The sequence below is a fragment of the Rattus rattus genome, chromosome 2 (genome assembly GCF_011064425.1).
Source record: "Rattus rattus isolate New Zealand chromosome 2, Rrattus_CSIRO_v1, whole genome shotgun sequence".
In the NCBI taxonomy this organism is placed as follows: domain Eukaryota; kingdom Metazoa; phylum Chordata; class Mammalia; order Rodentia; family Muridae; genus Rattus; species Rattus rattus.
The window spans coordinates 82812531-82834296 of record NC_046155.1 but is presented as its reverse complement, the minus strand read 5'-3'; the positions used below and the strand labels follow the sequence as shown (position 1 = coordinate 82834296).

Sequence of the window (21766 nt, the reverse complement as noted above, 5' to 3'; positions counted from 1 at the left end):
CCGTGTGTACACGAGGACTTCCAGAGCAGAGGGGGATGAGTTGTCTGAGACGAGCCAAAAAGCTTCACAAAACAGATGGCACTGAGAACCTGGGAGGAAGGGGTGGGCCGGGACCCACAGTGCACTCGAGGACATCCTAGAGACTGAACTCCTGCCACAGAAAAGGCCCAGAGGCCAGAAGCAGGGCAGTCTGACGGGGTCGGGAGATGGAATTTAGAAGATAGACCAAGGCCTTACTGTGGAGTGCCAGACTCCCAGCACACAGCCCATGTTGTTCTATGTATATTACTAGGCTGGGTGCTTGTCTTCATTTTATAGGTGAAGAGAATGAGGCTTGTGGTTTGCCTGTAGCATCCTCCCACGTGGCCTCTTCTAACATGGAGGCTTGAAAGCACTGTGCTATTAAAAGCAGCCCCTTCATAACAACACACACTTCCCTTCTGAATCTGAGATGCATGTGGTACTAAGTGCCTGTCAGCATAGACTGACTATTTGATACACTTGTGAAAAAATCTCCACATGCGTGTATATATAGTTTACGGTGTGCATTTCTGTGAGTGCAGGTGCATACGTATGATGGTGTGCATATGGAGGCCAGAGGACATTCTTGTTTTGATGCAGGGTCTTTTACCAACTAACATAGGAGCATTGGCTGGGCTGTCAGGCTGGGCTTTACCTGGGTGCTAGAGATGTGACCTCAGGTCCTCAGACAATAACAAGTACTTTACTCAAGAGCTCATTTCCCCAGGCCTGGTTGGCTTTTGTTCTTTGTTGTTTGATTTTCATTTGGTTTGGGTTGTTTTTTTTTTTTTTTTTTTTTTTTTTTTTTTGAGACAGATTCACAGGCCGCCTAGGCTGACCTCAGACTTGCTCTAAAGTCAAAGTTGACCTTGAACTCCAGATCCTCCTGCCTCATCTCCCAAGTGCTGAGGTTGCATGCATGAGTGGCCATACTTAATCCCTAGTGCTTAAGGAAAAGTAGGCTTGCTAGTCAGACAGGATGCACAGCATTCTGGGTGCTTTGCAGGGAGGACAGAAAGTCCCTACCCCTGCCCTGTCCCACAGATATGAGGTGTTGTTGTTGTTGCGAGCCTGGCTCAGTGCAGAGCCCTGACACTGAGATGAGAGGCGAGTGCAGATTGACATCCTCTGGAATTTTGGTTTGGTGCTGATGCAATTGGAAATAATTTGCATGTCTCCAGCAGACCTTCACATTAAATATTGATGTCCGACGTGAATGGAAAGGGCATGTTGCCGAATCTGTGTGGCGAAGACAAGGTTGTATTAAGCTGCCATTGGTAACAATTAAACCATAACGAATATGCCACTTAATTGTCCCTAGGAATTTGTACTTCTGCAAAGCTTGCTCTGCTTTGGCACCATTGAAGTAGTGGCCCTCAGGTCCTCAAATGTAATTGCTTTAGGAACAGATTCTGTTGCAGAAGCACAGGTTGGCAGTGACAGAATTAAACCCTCAGTGGCCAGCTGGCCTCCAGACCCTGTGGCCTTGCCGAAGTCATCTTCATGTCTTGGTTGCAACACATCCAGTTTTCAGGAACCAGTGCATGCTCGAGTGAGTGTGTGTGTGGATGTGTGTACATGCTTGTGTCCGTGAGTGTGTAAATGCACCTATGTGTATTCTTGCATGTAGAGTCCCAGATCAGTATTAGTTTTCATTCCTCCTTACTTTTTTTGAGACAGGATCTCAGTCGCCTGGAATTCATTGATTCTGCTAAAGTGGCTGCAGCGAGCCCTTTGGGTGGGTAGGGTGTGTGTGTCATATATCAGATATCCTGCATATCAGATACTTACATTATAATAAGTAACAGTAGCATAATTACAGTTATGAAGTGGCAACACATTTTTTTCAAGATAGGGTTTCTCTGTGTGGTAGCCTTGGTTGTACTGAAACTAGCTCTGAAGACCAGGCTGGCCTCGAACTCACAGAGAGCCATCTGCCTGTCTCCTGAGTGCTAGGATTAAGGGCATACACCACCACAACCAGCAGCAACAACAACAAAATATTTATGGTGTGGGGGGGGGTCACCACAACATGAGGAAGTGCATTAAAGGATCACAATCGTAGGAAGGTTGAGAGCCATTGTCATAGAACATGAAACCCTGTTTAGACAAACAGATTTGGGGGATGAATACAAAACAGAAAGTGGACTTCTGTGCCCCAGGAGAGAGCCTGGGGCACCGTGAGAAACAGTGGTTGCAGTAGGTTGTCCAGAGACCTGGGACCCTACAGTGGGTCTGGCTTTGTGGGAGAGCTTCTTTTGGACACGTGTGCTCTGTAGTGCAGACCAGGATCCTGCTCTGTCCCCACAGGGTGTGATGTACGTGGCTTTAGTGCTGCTCTTTCCTGGGACCTGGGATGGCCTCCCTTATGACAGTAGGGACCCAGGATAATTGTCTCCTGAGGCAGGTTCTCAGGCATCACAGGCTGGCCTTGAGCTCACCATGCCGCCAAGGATGACCAGGGAGGGAAGCATGGGGAGGGAGGTAGGGAATTGGAGCAGCAGCAAATGTCTGGAATTTGACTGTGGGTTCCACGCTAAGGTGCAGGGGTGCCTTTTATGTTTTATGTTTGAGGGGGAGTTGTGGCAAGGACCCAGGGTCTTACATGTCCCAAACGGTTCTCGGACTAGGTATGTAGCCCAAGATGAATCTGGTCACCTGTCTCCGCCTCCTCAGTGCTGGGAATACAGGCGCGGACCACCAGGCTTGTTTTATGCGGTGCTGGGGGATCGAACCCACAGCCTTTTGCAGGCCAGGTACACGCTCCATCTACTGAGCCATGGTGCCCCAACCCCAGGAGAGCATTGTTTATGCTGGAGAATTCCTCCTCCTATTTGTCATCTTTTCTCTTGAAGGCGGTGTGTGGCTTTTATAGCTGCAGAGTAAAGTGCTCTGTGGTATCAATATTAGCTGGGTGCAGTGACTCACACCTGTGTCCCCAGCAGTTGGAGGCTGACACAGGAAGATGGCTTTAGCCTAGGAGTTAGGATCCAGTCCAATCTGGTCAACATAGTGAAGGCTCCCATCTCTTAAAATTTTTCAATGTTTCGGTTTTGTGTTATGTTGCTATTGTTGTTTTGTTTTTTAAAGAGGAAATATGATGTTGACAGGATCATTTCAACTCTAAGCTGGGGAAAACTTATTTTGCCTTGCAGACGTTTGTTTGTTTGTTTGTTTTTAACTAAGTATTTATTACTAAGCAGACATGGAGAAGTCTCCCAGACATTTTTCTGTATGGGATGCGCCTTCTGGGAATGGAGGAAGAATTTGCCTTGGAACACGTGTCCTAGCCCTTAAATAACCGAGTTCCTCCTTTAGATAGGAATTGGGTGGGGTGAGTGAGAGGAGCCAAGGACGAAGCGGCTGCCACTTCGGTGGGTAATAATAGTAGGCACATTCTGTGGGCCACTCGGCAGCAAACACATACACAGGAAAATAGTAATGGCCTTCTGAGTGGTTCTCAGCAGAGTTTCAGTTCCCACTGTAAAGCCCTCTCTCAGCATCTTCAGAAAAGTTTCCCAGGGCAGCGGAGTCACCATGCATGGGTACAAGTGGACGTCTTTGCCGGAGACAGCCAGACATGGTGGAGTCCTGGCACCTGCCTCTGCTGGGAGGGCTGGGAAGCAGGGTAATGTCAGGGATATTTTTGGTTCTTTTTTTTTTTTTTAAATTGTGGCCAAGTATACGTAACATAAAACTTAATTTGAAATAATTGGGCTGGATTTTCTTATCTATTTTTTCTTTATTTTTGATCATTTCACGCCCCTATTTTCCCCTCCAACCTGATCCCCCTTCCAAGGTCATATGTTGTCTGTCTGTCTGTCTATTGGTGACCCACTGATTTGAGGTCGTACTAGCCATATACACATGCATGTGGACAGCCCACTGGAGCATGGCGAGCCTCTCCCAGCAGCTGTCAGCTGCTAGTAGTGCCTCAGTAAAGCTCAGGATGTGGAGACTCTGTGCTGGACTCTTGACTACCTTGGTCTTATGAAGGTCTCAGGCAGATAACACAACTTCTGTGAGTTTCAGTGTGACAGCCATGTCTTGTCCAGAAAACAGCATCTCACGGAGACTTTGCCCATCCTCTGGCTCCCTACCATTCTTCCTACCTCCTCTTCCAGTATGTTCCCCGAGCCTCGGTGGGTAGAGGGGTGGGGTCAGTATAGATGTGTTATATAGGCTGAGTACACGGCCCCTTTTAGCACTAACCAGCTATGCATCTCTCCACTGACTGTTGCTCACTGCAAAACAGAAGCTTCTCTGACCAGATAAACAAGGTCTTTGTCCATAAAGACAAGTATTTGGCAATTTGACTGCATAATCATTTAAGAAAGTAAGAATAGCGGATTCTACCATGGGGCCATGACCTCTCCTGCCGTGGGTTTTTTTGACCAGGATTATATGAGGCATGAAATTCTTTCCTGTGCAATAGGCCTCAAAACCAATTTTATTTATTTTTGTTGTCTATGTGTTTGCAGTGTGCGTAGGCAAAAGGTGTGTGTTTTGTGCACGTGTCACTGTGAATGTGTGAGGTCAGACGACAACCCTTTCGTGTTGTTTTCTTTCCACCTTTACGTGGAGCTCAGGATATCAGGCTCACAGAGCAAGTGCTTTTGCACACTGAGCCGTCTCACTAGCCTGAACACTTAAATTTTAAATGTACATTGCAGCGACGTTATAGTGGTGTACAATACCACCATAGTGTTGTATAATAAATCAGGTTCCTTCAGGGTCAGAGCCAGGTGTTGCCAAATTCTTGATATTCTATTTAAGAAGAAAATAAGGGAGACTCAGTTTTCTGTAAGGGCGAGGCCTCTGCTGGGTTGACCACCCTCCAGTGAAGGGCATGTGTCCAAGAATATCTGGGCAGCCCTGACTGTACTTGATGGGTTAAAAAACCAAAGAAGACACCAAGCTGGGTGGATAGGGAAGGGGAGGTGGATCTTGGAGAAGTTGAGGAGTGGATGAATATGATCAAAATACCTTGGATGAAATTCTCAAAAAGCAGTAATAAAAATGAGGGAAAAAGATGGAATAAAGGTGCACAGATTACAGAGCGGCAAGAACACTGTCTAAAATGATACTGCAGAATGAAATGGGATACACTGTCAAGATTGACAGGGAGCTGTACAAATAAAGATACTTGGTGCCACAGTTTGGTGCCTCCTTTTATGGGGCGCGGGAGGAGGAGTTTGGTTGCCGAGGAACATAGTTTTTTGGGTGGGTCTTTATTTTGCTTGACAGATTATGTTATATAACCATTTTCCACTGCATATATCCCATCCCACCCACAATGCACCTGACTAATCATTTGCATGCCCAGTTATGCATAGGCATAGGGTGGTAAGTGGGATTTCCCATGGGAGCTCTCTGAGGACACAGGTGGCCTTGTTGCCTATATACTTAAAACTAGCTCAGGCCAGATTCAGCTTCCTACTCTCCCACCTGGACATAACTAGAGTAAGATTGAAAGGGCTCTCCCTAAAGCGTTAAGGGGAGGAGAAACCTCTGCATTGTCAGAGTAAGGCTCATGTGCAGGAGGGGGCTGGAGGCAGCTGCTAGGTGCATCGTTCGGAGAGAGGCTTGTGCATGCATAGTGCAAGCATATAAGGGCCTCGGGCTACCCCGCATATGTAGTCTCAGGTAGTTCGCTGTTTCCTCCTGTGCTTGCCTACCTCAATATGGGGGTGCTGGGAGAAATAATACATTGTAAACCTTAGAAACTCTGCCCTAGCAGAGCAGCAGAAAGGATCTGCCTTTCTCTAAAGGGGAATAGTTTCCTTTAGAGACCTAGAAGATGAAGCGGGCTGAATTCAAAAGTACCTTCCTTTTTTCTAGCTCCGTGCTACTTCTGCCCTCAACATGATTGAAGTCAGCTGCTCCCTTAATTCTAGACTAGAGTATGCAACAGGCTCTGGTGTGGTAGTGCTCCTAGGTCCCTTGGCCACTTCTATGACATCAACCCTTGCTCTCCATCTTCTCCCCTGTATATCCCAGTGCCCACCAGAGTGCCCTGTGCTGCAGCTGCAGCAGCTGCTTAGTAACTCGGTTAGAGGATGTGGGAAGTGGCCTGGCAGGGAAGCTTCCAGAGCTCTGCACACCTCACAGGAGGCTCCACCATGAGCCTCTGCATGCTGTGTTTCCTTGAAAATAGAAGATAAGTTAGCCGCCCCCTCAAGTTCAGGCCCATGATTTTCTTGTTAACCACAGCCCTTTGTTCCTTGGGAAGCCAACATCTGCCATCAAGCCAGCCCCTCCGGCATGCAGTTGGGGTTCCTGCTTTAACCCAGGGTTCTGCACCCTGCTGCGGCATTCTTGCATGTCATTAGAAGTCTTTTTCTGGCAGAAAACAACCTGGTCTGTGAACCCGTTTGATGTGGCTGAGCAGTGGAAGGGTTGATTTCTCAGGCCAGTGCTTGCCTTGAGGGTTTTTATCACGGTCAATACTTTGGCAGGTCTACAAAGAACTCCCCTCTCTACCTTCCCCCGGGCTCTGGTTCTCCCGCCTCCCCCTCCTCTCCTCCTTCCTTTCTCCCAGCTTTGGAAGTCCTCTTGTTTTACAGGTTATTTCATATCTCTTTTAAATATCTCTACTTTTCAAACAATTCTCTGGAAATGGTTCTTGGTTAGAACTCCCTAGAGCTTTGTGTGTGCTTGCATGCATACATGCATGCGTGTGCTTGTGTGTGTGTGTGTATGTGTGTGTGCACATACATGTGTGTTGCACGCATCCATTCCTTCAGATAAGTCAGTGTGTATTGGCTTATTTTTCCAGTACAATATTCCTGTGTAGCCCAAGATGCCCTGGACTCAGCCCTGCCTGATTTCAGGCTTGCACCACAGCACTTATCCTCCTGCCTCACCCTTTTGCGTCTAGGGTTATAGGTTTGTGCCACAGTGCCTAGCTCAGCGGTTGTTTGTTTGTGCTACAAGAGACTCAGACCAGACTCCAAGCAATAGCTCTTCCAGCCACTCAAGACTTTTCCACCTATACAGGAGTGAAATGAGTCCTGCCCCACGTCACACCTAATTTCCCAGGTTTGAAATTAGGGTGACAGCCTTCCCTCACCTGTGGACATAAGGACTCATTGATCCAAACCAGTGTAGCCCCTGTCTCAGGTGTGTGTGTATGTGTGTGTTGTATACAAATTCATGGGTGTGTGTGCACATGTGTGCATATGCACCTACTTTGGAGCATGTGTGTGGAGGCCAGAAGTTTATGTCTAGTGTCTTTCACCGCTTGCTGCCTTTGTTTGTTTGTTTGTTTGTTTGTTTGTTTGTTTGAGCTGAGGCTCTCCCTGGACTTGGAGCTCACTGATTGGCTACACTGGCTAGTCATCAGGCCCCAGGGATCCTCCTCCTTTTGCCTTCCTGGTTCAGGGATTACAGACACACTGTGCTGCACTCTGCTTCTGTATGGGCACTGGGCATCAAACTCAAGCCCTGTGCTTGCTCAGCAGACACTTCACGGGTTCGTCTGTCTCCTCCGTCCATTTTCTAGGCTGTCCACAAGAGTCTCCCCTCTGTTCTAGTTCTTCAGTCTAAGTCTGGTTAGCCATAGTGTTTCCTGGTTGCTCTGTAGTCAACTCCTCATCCATGGTGGATTGAAGAGCCTCCTGCTGGGCCCCCTGACTAAACTGCACCCTCAGGTTGTCTGATCCCCAGCAGGATAAGGAAAGGGCCAGCCTTCAACTTTTCTGAACACTTATCTCCGGTCTTGCCTTGCAGCTGATGCTTTTTTCAAAGCCGCCATCAGCCTTGTTCCGGAAGTCCCAAAGTCGATAAGCATTGATGGGAAGCTGCGGCCATCAGAACCCTTCCTCCTGGAATTCCTGTGCAATTTCTTCTCTACCCTATTGATCGTGCCGGTAGGTTCTCAGACAGTTTTGAACCACCTTATAGGGCTGGGGTCTAAACTTGGGTCCATCTGCAAGAACAGCCAGTGCTCTTAACTGCTGTGCCAACTCTTGGTTATTTCCAACCAGGTGTCTTTTAGCTGATTCAAGGTCTAAGATTAACCAATGATGTAACCATTACGTCATCTAATTGGGGTGATGGTTTCAGCTTGTGTATCTGGTTTGGGGGAGGCACTAATATTCAGTGCTCTGTTACTCTGCACTGCCAAGACAAAGGTATAGTGACCTTGGACAATGGTGGTGACAATGGGTTCCAGCTCTTTCTACCCCTGGCTTTGCAGGGCTGGCAGTTACCTATGTGTGTGTCCTGTCCACAAAAAATGAGGGTGATCTTGTGCCAGCTCTCATGTTCTGGCGAGGATCGGGTGAAGGCACAGAGTGTAGCCATACAGCGAAGCTCTTGGAACAGGAGACAGTAGATACTGGACTCCTTGTGCCTGTGAGAGATGAGTAGTCATTCCTAGGGCCCTTTGGGGATCCTGCAGAAGGAATTCCTGGAGGCTTCCCATAGCTGGGGTTCTCAGCCTGGTCTTGGACCTGTTTCCTGACACAAGTTTGGGTGGCAAAACAAAATGGCACTTCTGTTTTCCCAAGTGTCTGGGTGCACTGTGAGCTGCATGCAGAGCCTCGGTGGTCACAGCAGTAGCTGGGGCTTTGTCGCCGAGAGACACGGACAGGTATTCTGCTACTACAGGTCAGGTGCAAAGGCTATTTCTTTTTCTTTTCTTTTTGTTCCCGACCACCTGCCCCTTCTCCTTACCTCCCTCTTCTTTCCCATTCCCTCCTCATTTGTCTCATCTCATATCTTGTGAGCAGTCTTTTGGTTTTATCCAAGAGTCTCACTGTGTAGGTGAGGCCATTCTGGAACTCAAGATTCTCTTACTGCAGCCCTCCCATGCAGCACACTGCCTTACTGCAGCCCTCCCATGCAGCACACCACCTTACTGCAGCCCTCCCATGCAGCACACCGCCTTACTGCAGCCCTCCCATGAGGCCCGCTGCAGTCCTCTCCACCAACACACCAGCTCCCCACTTTGCTTCTGAAAGAGCGTTCAGGCTGCACTGTCCTCACTTTCTTAGAGAGTACCATGGTAGCTCTCCCCACAGAGAGTCCTTGCATGGGTTTTCACAAAAGCATTGGGAAGTAGCCTCAGGATTGCATCGCCATGTTGTGTTTCCTTGAAGCCTCGGGTGTCTTATTTGCTGATTTATAAATAACAGCCCCAGGAACACATAGGCTTCACCTGGCAAAAACTAAAACCACAAAGCAAATATCAAAACAACACCCCAGAAACCCTTCCTTGAGATGGCTGTGCGCCAGGGTCACCCTGTTAAATGCACATTCCTAGAATTTACCCTTGGATGTCTCTCTCAGTAGGTTGAAACTGGCCCTTTGGAGGTCACTGCCCTCAGCAGTTCAGGAGGGGCTACTCCCAGGACTAGACCTGAAGAAGTCAAGTTTGGGCTGTGTAGTGACTCGACACTTCCTGGGTCCCAGGTTCCTTTAGGGGTGATGAAATACTCTTCAGTCGATTGCGGTGACAGCCACACAACTCTGAATACGGGAACAGTCATTGGATTGTGTGACCTGAATGGTGTATTGTTCCCTGAATGGTGGATTATGTATCCGCATCAAGCTGAGAAAACAAAAAATGACTCAGTACTGGACTCTCTGTGTTCAGATTCCAAGTTCTCAGAGGGGAACCAGGAGGCCCAGCCACAGGCCTGCTCTGGGTGAGGCTTTGGTTGTCCTTTGTGGTAGGCAGCATCCTGGTGAGGGGTGGAAGGTCAAGTGGAAGAGCTGCAGGGTCTCCCAGAGTCTTTCCCTGGACACTTGATCACCGCGCCATACGGTCAGTGCCCCCGTCTGTGTAACCTGGTTATCTGCCGTGTAAGTCGAGCCGAGGGAAAACCCAGGTGTCTAGTGAGGCACTTGCTGTTGACTGTTGCTTGGTGATTTGTTGAGGTGCTTTACCACCTGCACACAGGCTTCCCACGTGCTGAAAGCCTTCTCCTCAGAGTTAGTCCTGACCCAGTGACCTCATCGCCATGGGGCCTTGGAGGTGGTTTTGTAATTTCTCCAAGTCTTACCTGTCGTCTTTCAAAACTGTCATGGAAGTGCCTACCTTGAAGGACTTCTGTGAGGGTTGAATGAAATCATACTTATGAAAGGAAGCATGCTGTAAGCCAGAGCCTCCGTCCCTGGGGTTACATGCTGGTGCCCAGAGGGCAGAATCCAGCCCCTGCCACACGTGCTTCCTCTAGGACGGTGGAAAGCACTTGGGGTAAGTTTTCCACAAAAAAAAAAGTTAAAGCAAACACGGGTTTGTGGCTTCCCTTGACGAATAGGCTCTTGCCATTCACACTGGTGTTCTATAATATAGTTCAGGTAGCTAGAACTGGGAGCAGCTGCCCCAAGCACACAGGGTGTGCATCTTCCTCCCTAGCTCCCCTGGGCATCTGAAGATACATTTAAAAACTCATTCCTGGGTTGGGGATTTGGCTCAGTGGTAGAGCACTTGCCTAGCAAGCGCAAGGCCCTAGGTTCGGTCCCCAGCTCCGGAAAAAAAAAAAAAAGAAAAACTCATTCCTGATGCCAGCCTGGCACTTAGGTATGGAGAAAGCACTTCCTGCTATGAGAAGGACTTTGATGCTTCTCCTGGTGTCAAAGACCGCACTTTGGTGGGTTCCAGGCAATGAAGAGTAACTGCAATCTGAGGACTGAGGGAGCATGTGGAGGTTAGAGGTCAGAGGTCAACATCAGTATCTTCCTTGTTTTTCTTCCTTGTTGTCTCAGTTCTTGAGACGAGTTCTCACAATGAGTCGAGTTCATAAGTTAGGATAGAATGGTTGGCCAGCAAGCCCAGGGATCTGTCTGTCTCTCATCCCCAGAACTGTACAGGTAAAGGTAGCCATTGTCCCTGGCCTTTCTGTGTTAGCGATGTAACTCAGAGCCTCGTGCTTGTGTAACAAACAATTTACCTACTGAACTATCTCCCAGTTTTGACGCCAGGAACATGCATTTATTTGGTGCTGTGTGAAAGCCCTTCATGGGCTCTTACATAGCCCCTGAGAATCCTCCCCAAACCCTGAAAGGTAGGAATTAATGAGTCTGTTTCAGTCATAGAGACACCTAGGACCAAAAAGGCCACGCCTGGGACTGTGCAGGAAGTTGGAGCAGAGCAGGATTTGCCTCCTCCAGGGTCTTCACACATGATGTGAGCCCACAGAGTCTGCCATATTCTTTACTCAGGATCATCAGGGGTTAGCAGCTTTTCATTTCTCCTCAGGAGAGGTAGCATTAGGACAGAGGAACCTCTCACCTGTTACTCTACATTCTGTTTTCAGTGTCCAGCATCCAACCTCTGTCTAACATATCAAACAGAAAGTTCCAGAAATGTGTATGTTTTCAACTATGTGCCTTTCTGCATGGTGTGTTGACATGTCACCCCGTCTGGGATGTGAGTCTATGTGCACACACCCTGTGTGTGTGCTACCTGTTCTTATCACTCTCAGATTGCCTGTCTGTCAGTGAGTGCACACTGCTTTTACCTCAGTGCCCAAAGTAATAGTAATGTTTTGCTATACTATACTATCTATACTATACTATACTATACTATACTACCTATACTATACTATCTATACTATACTATACTATACTATACTATCTATACTATACTATACTATCTATACTATACTCTACTATCTATACTATACTAATACTATACTAACACTATACTATACTATCTATACTATACTAATACTATACTAATTCTATACTAATGGTATACTATACTGTACTATACTATCTATACTATACTATACTATCTATACTATACTATACCATACTATCTATACTATACCATACTATCTATACTATACTATACTATCTATACTATATATACTAATACTATACTATACTATCTATACTATATATATTGTACTATACTATCTATACTATACTATACCATACTATCTATACTATACCATACTATCTATACTATACCATACTATCTATACTATACTATACTATCTATACTATCTATACTATACTATACTATCTATACTATCTATACTAATACTATACTATCTATACTATACTAGCTATACTATACTATACTAATAGTAATAGTAATAGTACAGGAATAGTCAGAAATAGTAATGTTGTACTGTTTAAGCATCTGCTATTCTGCATTCTATATACTATCTGCCAAAGAGAAGCCCTTGAGTAGTTGAAGTAGAAGGTTGAGGGTTCTTTGAAAAGTCAGTCAGATGTATTTTCTCGGGCAAACACAAGAAAGAACGTTCCGTTGAAGCAGACATAGGAAAGAGGATGCTCTGCTAAAGCAAGCATGTGGAAGAGCACATGATGAAGGATTCTTTGCTAACGACACCCATGTATTGGTCATTAGTCAGGACTCCATAGAGAGAAATGCACCCAAAAAAAGATATGGTGGTGTGCTGCAGTTTCTTGCTGCTTCCTTGGGCTCAGGCTGATTGGATGCACATGCTGAGGCAAGGCACATGGAGGACATGTGATGTTTGGAGGGATAAATAGGACTCCACAGAGTGATGGAGACAGAGCTTGGCTTCCTGGTACAGCTAGCTGTGCAATGCTTATGGGTCTTGAGTCTTTGCTTCCTTGAGAAATACAGCCAAGAACCTTTCCTGCTGGTCCCTCCTGCTGACTCAAGCCAAGACTGAGGCCTGGCTGTCTCTGCTAGGTCATGTCACCTCTGTTGCTAACCTGACTCTATTGAACTGGACTGCTGGTGTATCCGTGAAGTATATGTGAATGGATCAAGTTGCTGCTGCCTGCTAACCTAGGAACCGAACTGCCAATTTCCAGACTACACAGACAGGAGTTGCTCCAAAGAACCTTTCTAAATAGGTCCACTTCCCTATATCCTTTCCTTTCCCCTACCTCTGGTGGGCATTGTGCTAAAAAGGAGGTTAAAGCATTAAGAACCATCATTGAAAATAGAATTTGAAAAAGACTAGTTACAGTGGGTCCATTCTGTGAAAAGGTAGAAGTTTTCAACTTAATTAGGAAAGAAAAACAGCTTAACTTTTGTTACAGCTGCTGTTAAACTTATTCTAGTTTACTATTAGTTATTGTTAGTCTTGTCAACTTGACATAGCCTAGAATCACCTGGGAAGGTAGTCTAACGAAGGATTGTCTAGATCAGGTTGGCCGTGGACATGTCTTGGGAAATTATCTTAATTACTTTAATGGAGGTGGGAAGGCCTGGCTATGTAGGTGGCACTAGCAGCAAATCCTCAGGAGAGAGTCTGAGCCAAGCACCAGAGTGCATTAATTCATTGCTCTCTGCTTCTGACTGTGGATGTGATGTGACCTCCTGCTTCCAGTTTCTGCTGCTTTGACTTTCCCCCAATGTGGACTTATGGCCAAATAAACCCAGTTCTCCCTTAAGTCATTTTTGTAAGGGCATTTTTAATCACAGCAACAGGAAAGGAACTAAGAAACTGACTGTACCTGGTTTGTGAGTTAAACTTTATCATATATGTAGGTGTAAGAAAAAGTAGTGTCAAGAGGATTGTGTGCTCCGTAGCATGACTGGAGTGTAGCCTCTGAGGGTTAAGAGGGAGGTTACATCTAGAAGCCAAGGCCAGATGAGCCACCCATCCATGAGCCACACACCATGATGGGATTTTGCATGAAAAAGACTCCCCTCCCATGTTCACCTTGTTTAGATTGGTTCCCTCTTGTGTGACGGCTTTGCTGGGTTTTGTGTATGTTGGGAAGGGGCTACTGTTTTAGAGTTTGATTTTACTGTGGTAGCAACATGAAACATGAGCTCTACTTTTAAGTAAGCTTTCAGAAGGGCTGCATAGTCACTGACTTTACATAAAATGGTGTCCAGTAGATCTTGGGCGTGTTTCATTTGCTTAACTGGAAATTTTCCTTAACTCCCCATTCTTCTTCTCACCCTTTGTAACAGCCATTCACCCCTGGAGGCACTAATTAGTTTTAAATTTCTCTAAATGAAACCAGGCAGTGCTTGTTCTTGTGACTGGTCTGTTTCAAATAGCCTGAGTTCTTAAGCTTAAGCTTCACTCATTTTGTCACGTCCTACAGACTTTACTGTTGAAGGTTCCCTACCTCCCGCTGTGTGCATAGTCAGGCTTTACTGTTGAAGGTTCCCTACCTTCCACTGTGTGCATAGTCAGGCTTTACTGTTGAAGGTTCTCTACCTCCCGCTGTGTGCTTAGTCAGGCTTTACTGTTGAAGGTTCCCTACCTTCCACTGTGTGCATAGTCAGGCTTTACTGTTGAAGGTTCTCTACCTCCCGCTGTGTGCTTAGTCGGGCTTTACTGTTGAAGGTTCCCTACCTTCCACTGTGTGCATAGTCAGGCTTTACTGTTGAAGGTTCTCTACCTCCCGCTGTGTGCTTAGTCGGGCTTTACTGTTGAAGGTTCCCTACCTTCCACTGTGTGCATAGTCAGGCTTTACTGTTGAAGGTTCTCTACCTCCCGCTGTGTGCTTAGTCGGGCTTTACTGTTGAAGGTTCCCTACCTTCCGCTGTGTGCATAGTCAGGCTTTACTGAAGGTTCCCTACCTTCCGCTGTGTGCATAGACTTCCTTTTTCTATGTGTTCATCTGCAGAAACAGTAGGTGGTTCCCACACCTTGGTCATAATAGCAGTATTTCCATAGACACTGATATGCTAGTATCTCCCCCAGAACTTGGATAGTGCTGGTAGTTCATGTAGTAGCTACAGCAAGCCGAATGACTGATGGCACACAGGGGCCATCTTGGTTCCCTTGGTATTATATGGAGCTCAAGAGAAGGAGTTCAGTTGTTCAGGGATATATAGTGGGTTGCTCTCAGGTTTGATCGATAGGCTTGGATTGTGTAAATTTTGCTCATGTTCATGTCCATTCCCAGAATGCATCATATTTTAATTGTATGCATATTTGATATGTATGGTCAGAAGAAAGTTAATAGGACATTTTCCCTGAAAGTTCACTTCGGGGACAGTTTGTCTTACTTGGCATGCGACTAAGCAAGCTTGGGCTTGATGGCTCTCTACCTTCCCTTCCTGGATAGAAACAAAAGGGGAGTTGGATGGTTTTCAGGGGACGAGAGACTGTTGTATTTCATTGTTTGGACTGGGATATGCATGCAGGCTGGGGGTTGCGGGGAGCCTTGTTCTAGGTTGTCAGCAGGGTTGCTAAGTGTGTTGTTAGGAGGGGTGTGTATAGTCCCCGCCAAATGGAGTCCCAGGTTGCTAAGTTATTCCCTATGCCTCACTGCTGTCCATAGCCGCCGTCTCCATTCAGTGGAGCAGTCACATCAGCAACCTTTGGCAGGAAGTAGAACTGGCACAGCAATGTCAGCGCTATGGTTTCAGAGCTCTAAGTTTGTGTTGGGATTTGTAGGAACTAGAAATGTTAGGACCTGCTCTCTGATCACTGAGGCTGCAGTGGGGAGATATAATTTCTTGCCTTCGTTTAAAGCAGCTACAGAGACAGCAAGATGTCCGTGTTCCACTTCACCCTTCCCTTTCCCTCATCCTAGTCCATGACTATCTCTAATCTGGGAGTTGAGGAAGTCAGGCTTAATATTAAACACAACTAACTCCATCTGTAAGAAGGGCCAGTCACTGCAGGGACATCTTAGTGCCTCACTTGTAGGGGTTGGGTACTTTGTGGTTTTAGGAGTTGCTGGGGACACACACACACACACACACACACACACACACACACACACACACACACACACACACACACACGTCACCAAGGAGGACTCCAGGTCACTGCTGGTTGGCTTTGTGAGGATGGTGGGAGGTTCTACCTGAAAAGCAAAGGCCAGATGAACTCCCAGGCAGTTAGAGAAGCCATGCCCAAGAAGGTAGCTTTCAGCTGAGATTAGAAGGAAACTGAGCTCTTGGTGCAAGGTGAGAGGAGAAGGCCTCAAGGCAGGGAACGCTATGTAAATGAAGGCCTAAAGGGAAGATAGGATGCTGTGCACACCAGTGCCACTGGGATTCCTGAGGCCATGCAGACCTGCCCTGGGCAGTGAGGACACACAGGCACCTGCTCTGACAGCCTCCTGTCTGCTGAGGCTCTCTCTTACTCTGTCCCACCTTCCCACCCCAGGGGCCCCTCTTCCTGCTATGCTCCCAGCCCATTAGTGTTCCGGCTCTTTTGTACCCAGCCCTTGCTTACATTCACTTAATCATGTCCTTCTTATGAAGAACCAGCCAGCGCTTCATAAATATGCACTCAAAACATTGAACCAGGGCTGGAGAGAGGGCTCTGCAGTTATGAGCACTGATTGCTCTTCCAGAGGTCCTGAGTTCAATTCCCAGCAACCACATGGTGGCTCACAACCATCTGTAATGGTAACCCGTGTCCTCTATTAGTGTGTCTGAAGACAGCAACAGTGTACTCATATAAATAAAATAAATCTTTAAAATAAAACAAAAAGCATTGAATGGAAGTAGACGGTAATCCACAGAGAGGTGAAAGGTCATCAGCCATAAGTGACCTTGCCAGGACTCGAAGATTTACTGTTGCCCTCCTTGCTGCCTGAAGCTCAGCTTTCTGAGACCAGCATCACTTCTTGGGTAGTCCTTCCCCCAGGAACTGTGCTGAAGTAGGGATTCCTGAGAGTGGGGACTCCAAAGTGTTAGGCCCTTTTTCAGGTCAGTGGGAGGGAGGGAGGACTCACCTTCTGGCTTCTTCTTGGAAACCACCTCACTGGCACTGAGTTGCTCTGTCTAGGAGGGAGGCTGGCCAAGGATCAAGGACACTTTTTTCTTCTAAAAAACCAACCAACCAACCAACCAACCAACCAAAAACACAGCATGAGAAGATGGCTCAGTGAATAATACCCCTGCTCTACAGGCATGAGGACCTAAGCTTGATTTCCCAGCACCCGTGGAAAAAGCATGGCAGGCCGAGCACGCCTATAATCCCAGACTGGGGAGTGCAGACAGGCGCTCTGGCCCACTAGCCTAGCCCAAACAGGCAGCTTTGAGAGACGATTGCCAAGGCAGCATAGGTCAGAGAGCAGTGTAGAAACGTCCGTCCTGCTCTGGCCTCCTCCGCATTCCCAAGCAGGGTATGCACATCTGCACACCCTAACATGCCATGTACCATGTACAGACGCACAGACATGGAGGGGGAAAAGAGGAGGAAGAGGAAAAATTAAAAATTCATGTGTGGAGTGGGGTTTCAGTTTAGTTTGTAGAGTGTTTGCTTAGCATGCATGAAGCCTGGCTTCAATCACCTATACCACATAAAGCCAGGTTAGGTTGTACATGCCTATAGTCTGTGGGAAAAAGGCAAGAGGATCAAGAGTTCAAGGTTGCAGGGAGGTGGTGGCACATGCTTTTAATCCAGCACTCATGAGGCAGAAGCAGGTGGATCTCTGTAAAGTCCAGGCCAGCCTGGTCTACAAAGTGAGTTCTAGAACAGCCAGGGTTACACAAAAATAACAACAGAAAGGAAGGAAGGAAGGAAGGAAGGGAGGGAGGGAGGGAGGGAGGGAGAGAGAGGGGGAGGGAGGGAGAGAAAGAAAGAGGGAAAGAAAGAAGAAGTTCAAGGCATAGCTTATAGACAAGCACTCTACAAACTAGATTGAAACCCCAGCCTATACACCTCTGCTTCATAGTGGGATCAAAACCATGAAATTGTCTCAAAAAGGAGGAGAGGGCTGAGGGCAGAGATAGGAGAATTACTGGATCTCACTGGCCAGTCTGGCCAAATAGGTGAGGTCCAGGTTTTATGTAAGACCCTGTCTCAAACAAAACAAAACAAGGTAGAGAGTGGCCAAAGAAGACACTTGATGCTGACCTCTGGTGTCAACACATATACATTAGCATACATATTTGTACGTACACAATACATACACCTCACACAAAAAAACAAAACAAAGTTACTAGTTCAATATTAAACACAAACTGAAACCACTGTGTTGCTTTAAAAGGATACTGGGCTGAGGGGGGCTCAGTTGTTGGCACAGTGCTTTCCTGTCTAGCATGCACAAAACCGTGGCTTCTATCCCCAGTACTACAGACGTCCTGAAACAGTAGTACATGCATGTAATTCCAGCATTCAGGAAGGAGAGGCAGGAGGATCAGAAGGCTGAGAGTCACCCTTAGCTGTATAATAAGTTCAGGCCAGACACTGGATCAAAAAGAAAAATAATCTACCTGTGCCTGACTTCAGCTATCCTCACTCCTCACTCCAATATTAAAAAACATGTCAGGGGTTGGAGATTTAGGTCAGTGGTAGAGCGCTTGCCTAGGAAGCGCAAGGCCCTGGGTTCGGTCCCCAGCTCCGAAAAAAAGAACCAAAAAAAAAAAGTCTCAGTCACTAAAACACAGAAAGTACACGGAATTCTTGTGCAGTACCATGGACATAATCTGTCACCTTTTTGGTTATGAGCTGAAGCTTGCAAAAGTGTTCACTTCAAACCATTCCCCAAATTCTGTTGCTGACGGCCCCACCTCTCTGAAAGTGTGTTCATTGTTCTCTCACAGGGTGGGAACACAAGTGCTTACAGGAAGCTGCTGGAATATCCAGACTGTGATCTATTCCCAAGGCAGATCCTTAAATTAAAAACCTATATTTTAGTATCCACGTAGCCGAACAAAATAGCCTAGTTAGCAACAGCTGCAAGCAGAGGAAGGCAGCGGTGAGCTCCAGCTGGGGTTGGGGCTGGGGCAGGCAGCCTCGCCTGGGTGGCTCAGATGTCCACAGCTCACATTGTTTGGGTGTCTGAGCATCGTGCATCCTCTTGCTGATACAGTAGGAACAGTTCCCATGGATATGAAGGCTTCCGCACATCTCGGGCTTCTCTGCCCAGATCCTTACCGTGGGCAGTGTCAGTGCAGATACAGTCGTCTTACATCAGGCCACTGCTGGCTGGACTGCCCTCTGCAGCTGCAGGACAGCCCGTGCATTTGCTCTAAATAGCCACCCCATGCACATCTTCCCGTGCACATAGACATGTCTAGTTCATCCAAGAGGGGGAGCCAACAGGAGGCAGGTTGCCAGTGCTCTAATCAGTCCCCTCTGTGTCCGCAGTATGAGCTAAAGCCACTCACCTTTTGTGGCCCACTCCTGTCTGTGAGATGGGGCTGGTGATGGTGAGTTGAAGCTCTTTCCCTCTGTGGTCCACTCCTGTCTGTGAGACCTGGCTGATGACACATAAACACGTGGAGCTGAGTCCTGATCCCAGCATCCACGTGAAAAGCTAAACCTGGTGGCAGACTGGGCCTAGTCCTGGGAGAATGGGGGTGCGAAGATCCTGGGACTTGCTGGCCACTTAGACGAGCCAATTGGTGAGCTCCAGGTTCAGTGAGAGCCTGTCTCAAATCATAAGGTGGAGAGCAACTGAAGAGAACAACTGAATTCTAATATCTGGCTTCCATGAGCACATCTACAAGCATCCGCTTGACGTGTGCACCCGCCTATGTATACACGTGCACACACACACACACACACACACACACACACACACACACACATACACACAACACAAACAAAAATCAATCCAGCCTGCAAGAGAATAGGTCTGCAGTGCATGGCAAACACACATGCAGAAGTTGTAGTGCCTGCTTCTTTGCAGGACACATGTAGGCCACAAAATGTGACTGAGCAGATCTCTGAAGCAATAAATAAAATGGTTTCAGTGACAAGAAATGCTCAGAAAACAAACAAGGAAACAAAAACAGAAAACTGGGCCTACTGGCCCAGGCTTGTAATCACAGCCACTTGGGAGGCAAAGCCAGCTTGAGCAATGTAGTGGGGCTATCTCAAGAAATACAAAAGGGCTTCCCAGCCAGCAAGATGGCCCAGCAGGTGATGGCACCTGCCACAAGCCTGAGGACTAGAATTCAATCCCCTGTACCCACCTGGTACTAAGCTAGAACCAGCTCCCTAAAGGTGTCCTTTGACCTCCGCATATACCCTGCATGGTAGTGTATACAGATACACACCACACACACACACACACACACACACACACACACACACACACACACACACACACACACACACACACACGTAAATAAATGTAATTTTCAGGGAGAATGGCTTCCTAGACATGGAAGAGCATGTTCTTGATTGGCAAAGCTGTCACCATTTTAACTGATACTGGACTGGCACTTGTACCAGGAGTGTTCTTTACTGTTCAGTTGTGACGTGCCAGATTATTTTGCACACTTTAGTCAGTGCTAGGGGGAGTGGTTTCTGGAGACTCTTCTGGCTTCCAGTCTGTCCAGCCAACAGGAGACACAGTCTGCAGACCAGAGTGCGTGAGGACGCCCATGCTCAGTGCCTGTCACCTCACGATTGATCCTTAGCCATGCTTTGCCAGTGGCCCCATGCTTTGCCAGTGGCCACGCCCCTCCATGCAAGGCTACATCTCCTGGCAGGCATCCTCCAGCTACAGGTTTTCAGGTCTCAACAGTGCCCCTGCCCGCCCCTTACTCTTCCAGCTTGGGCTAATAATGACATCTTCTGGCACCGGGCCTGTCGCCTAGCCTCATGTTGGCCCCAGCTGTGCAAATAATTCTCCGTTGCTTCTTTTCTTACCCTGTTTGAGTGTTTCCTGCTAGGACCCAGTGCTGTGACGTGGGTTGGTGGGGCCAGCTGGGCATTCATTTCCTGCAAGTAAGGATTAGGTAGTTTCAGCAGGAGAGCCACCTTGGGAATGGCATTTGAAGCTGCCCACCTTTTTGCACTACAACCCTTTTTGGAAAGATTCTGTGGTGTCTGAGAAACACACTTCTCTCTAACTTTGCGTGGCCCCTTGGGCTTCCCCTCTCATAGAAGGAGCCCAAATCAGCCTTGCTGTTGGTGAGCAACCTCGGGAGTGGGCTGTACTTAAAGTCAGTGCAGTGGCTTCTGCCGTGTCATCTTCCGAGGACCCTCCATACCTTCTTGTAACTGCACATGAAAAATAAAGGAATAATCATGGAAGCACGGGCCATTGGGCTGACAGGTGATTGCCTGTTGTTCTTTCTGGACCCAAAAGTGAGGCAGTTGCTCATGCCCCCAACCTGAAATGTGTGGTCAGTGGGCAAGCTGCATCTCGTCTCATGCTGTCTGCCTGGGTTCATGCGTGGCCCTGCTCTGATGAAGCAGCAGGTGTTGTGATCTCAGCACCTGCCTGAGGGAACCGCTGGGTTCGTGGGTGCTTCAGCTGATCTGCTGGGCTTATCTGTCATTTTTTTTCCTCTCTCCACCAGGATCATCCAGAACACGGAGTCCTATTTCTGGTTCGAGAACTTCTCAACGTTATCCAGGACTATACCTGGGAGGACAGTAGTGACGACAAAATCCGGATCTACACCTCTGTCCTGCACCTGCTGTCTGCCATGAGCCAGGACACCTATCTTTACCACATAGACAAAGGTAGCAGCATCCCGACCAGCCCTCAGCATGCCCCCATTTCATGGACAGCAATGGGACTGTCTCACCGCCTCTTCTTGTGTTTGTGCGCACATGGACACGTTTGTGTGTGTGTGTGTATGTGTGTGTGTGTGTGTGTGTGTGTGTGTGTGCGTGTAGAGGCTGAGCTTGGCACTGGGAGCCATTCTTAACCACACTTCACCTTATTTTGAAGACAGGGCTTCCTACTGAATCTGGAGCTCACCCACTAACCTAGCTAATCAGGCTGGCAATGAGCTCCAAGGATTTGCCAGTCTGTGCAAGTCCACCACAAGCCTGCAATGCATGTGACAGGCACACCTGCTATGTCTAGGTTTTACATAGGCACTTGGGTTATAGGCTCAGGTCCTCATGTTTGTGCAGTGAACACGTTACCCACTGAGCTGTATCTCTGT

The 21766-nt window shown here is 47.5% G+C and overlaps 1 protein-coding gene across 1 annotated transcript in view; it reads left to right on the top strand.

Annotated features, from left to right (window-relative positions):
• Vps35l (VPS35 endosomal protein sorting factor like) overlaps positions 1-21766 on the top strand; it is a 103609-nt gene that overhangs the window by 72234 nt on the left and 9609 nt on the right. The window contains exons 27-28 of the mRNA XM_032892802.1: positions 7753-7892; positions 21170-21335. Coding sequence (XP_032748693.1) covers positions 7753-7892; positions 21170-21335 — 306 coding nt within the window. The remainder of the gene's footprint in view (positions 1-7752; positions 7893-21169; positions 21336-21766) is intronic.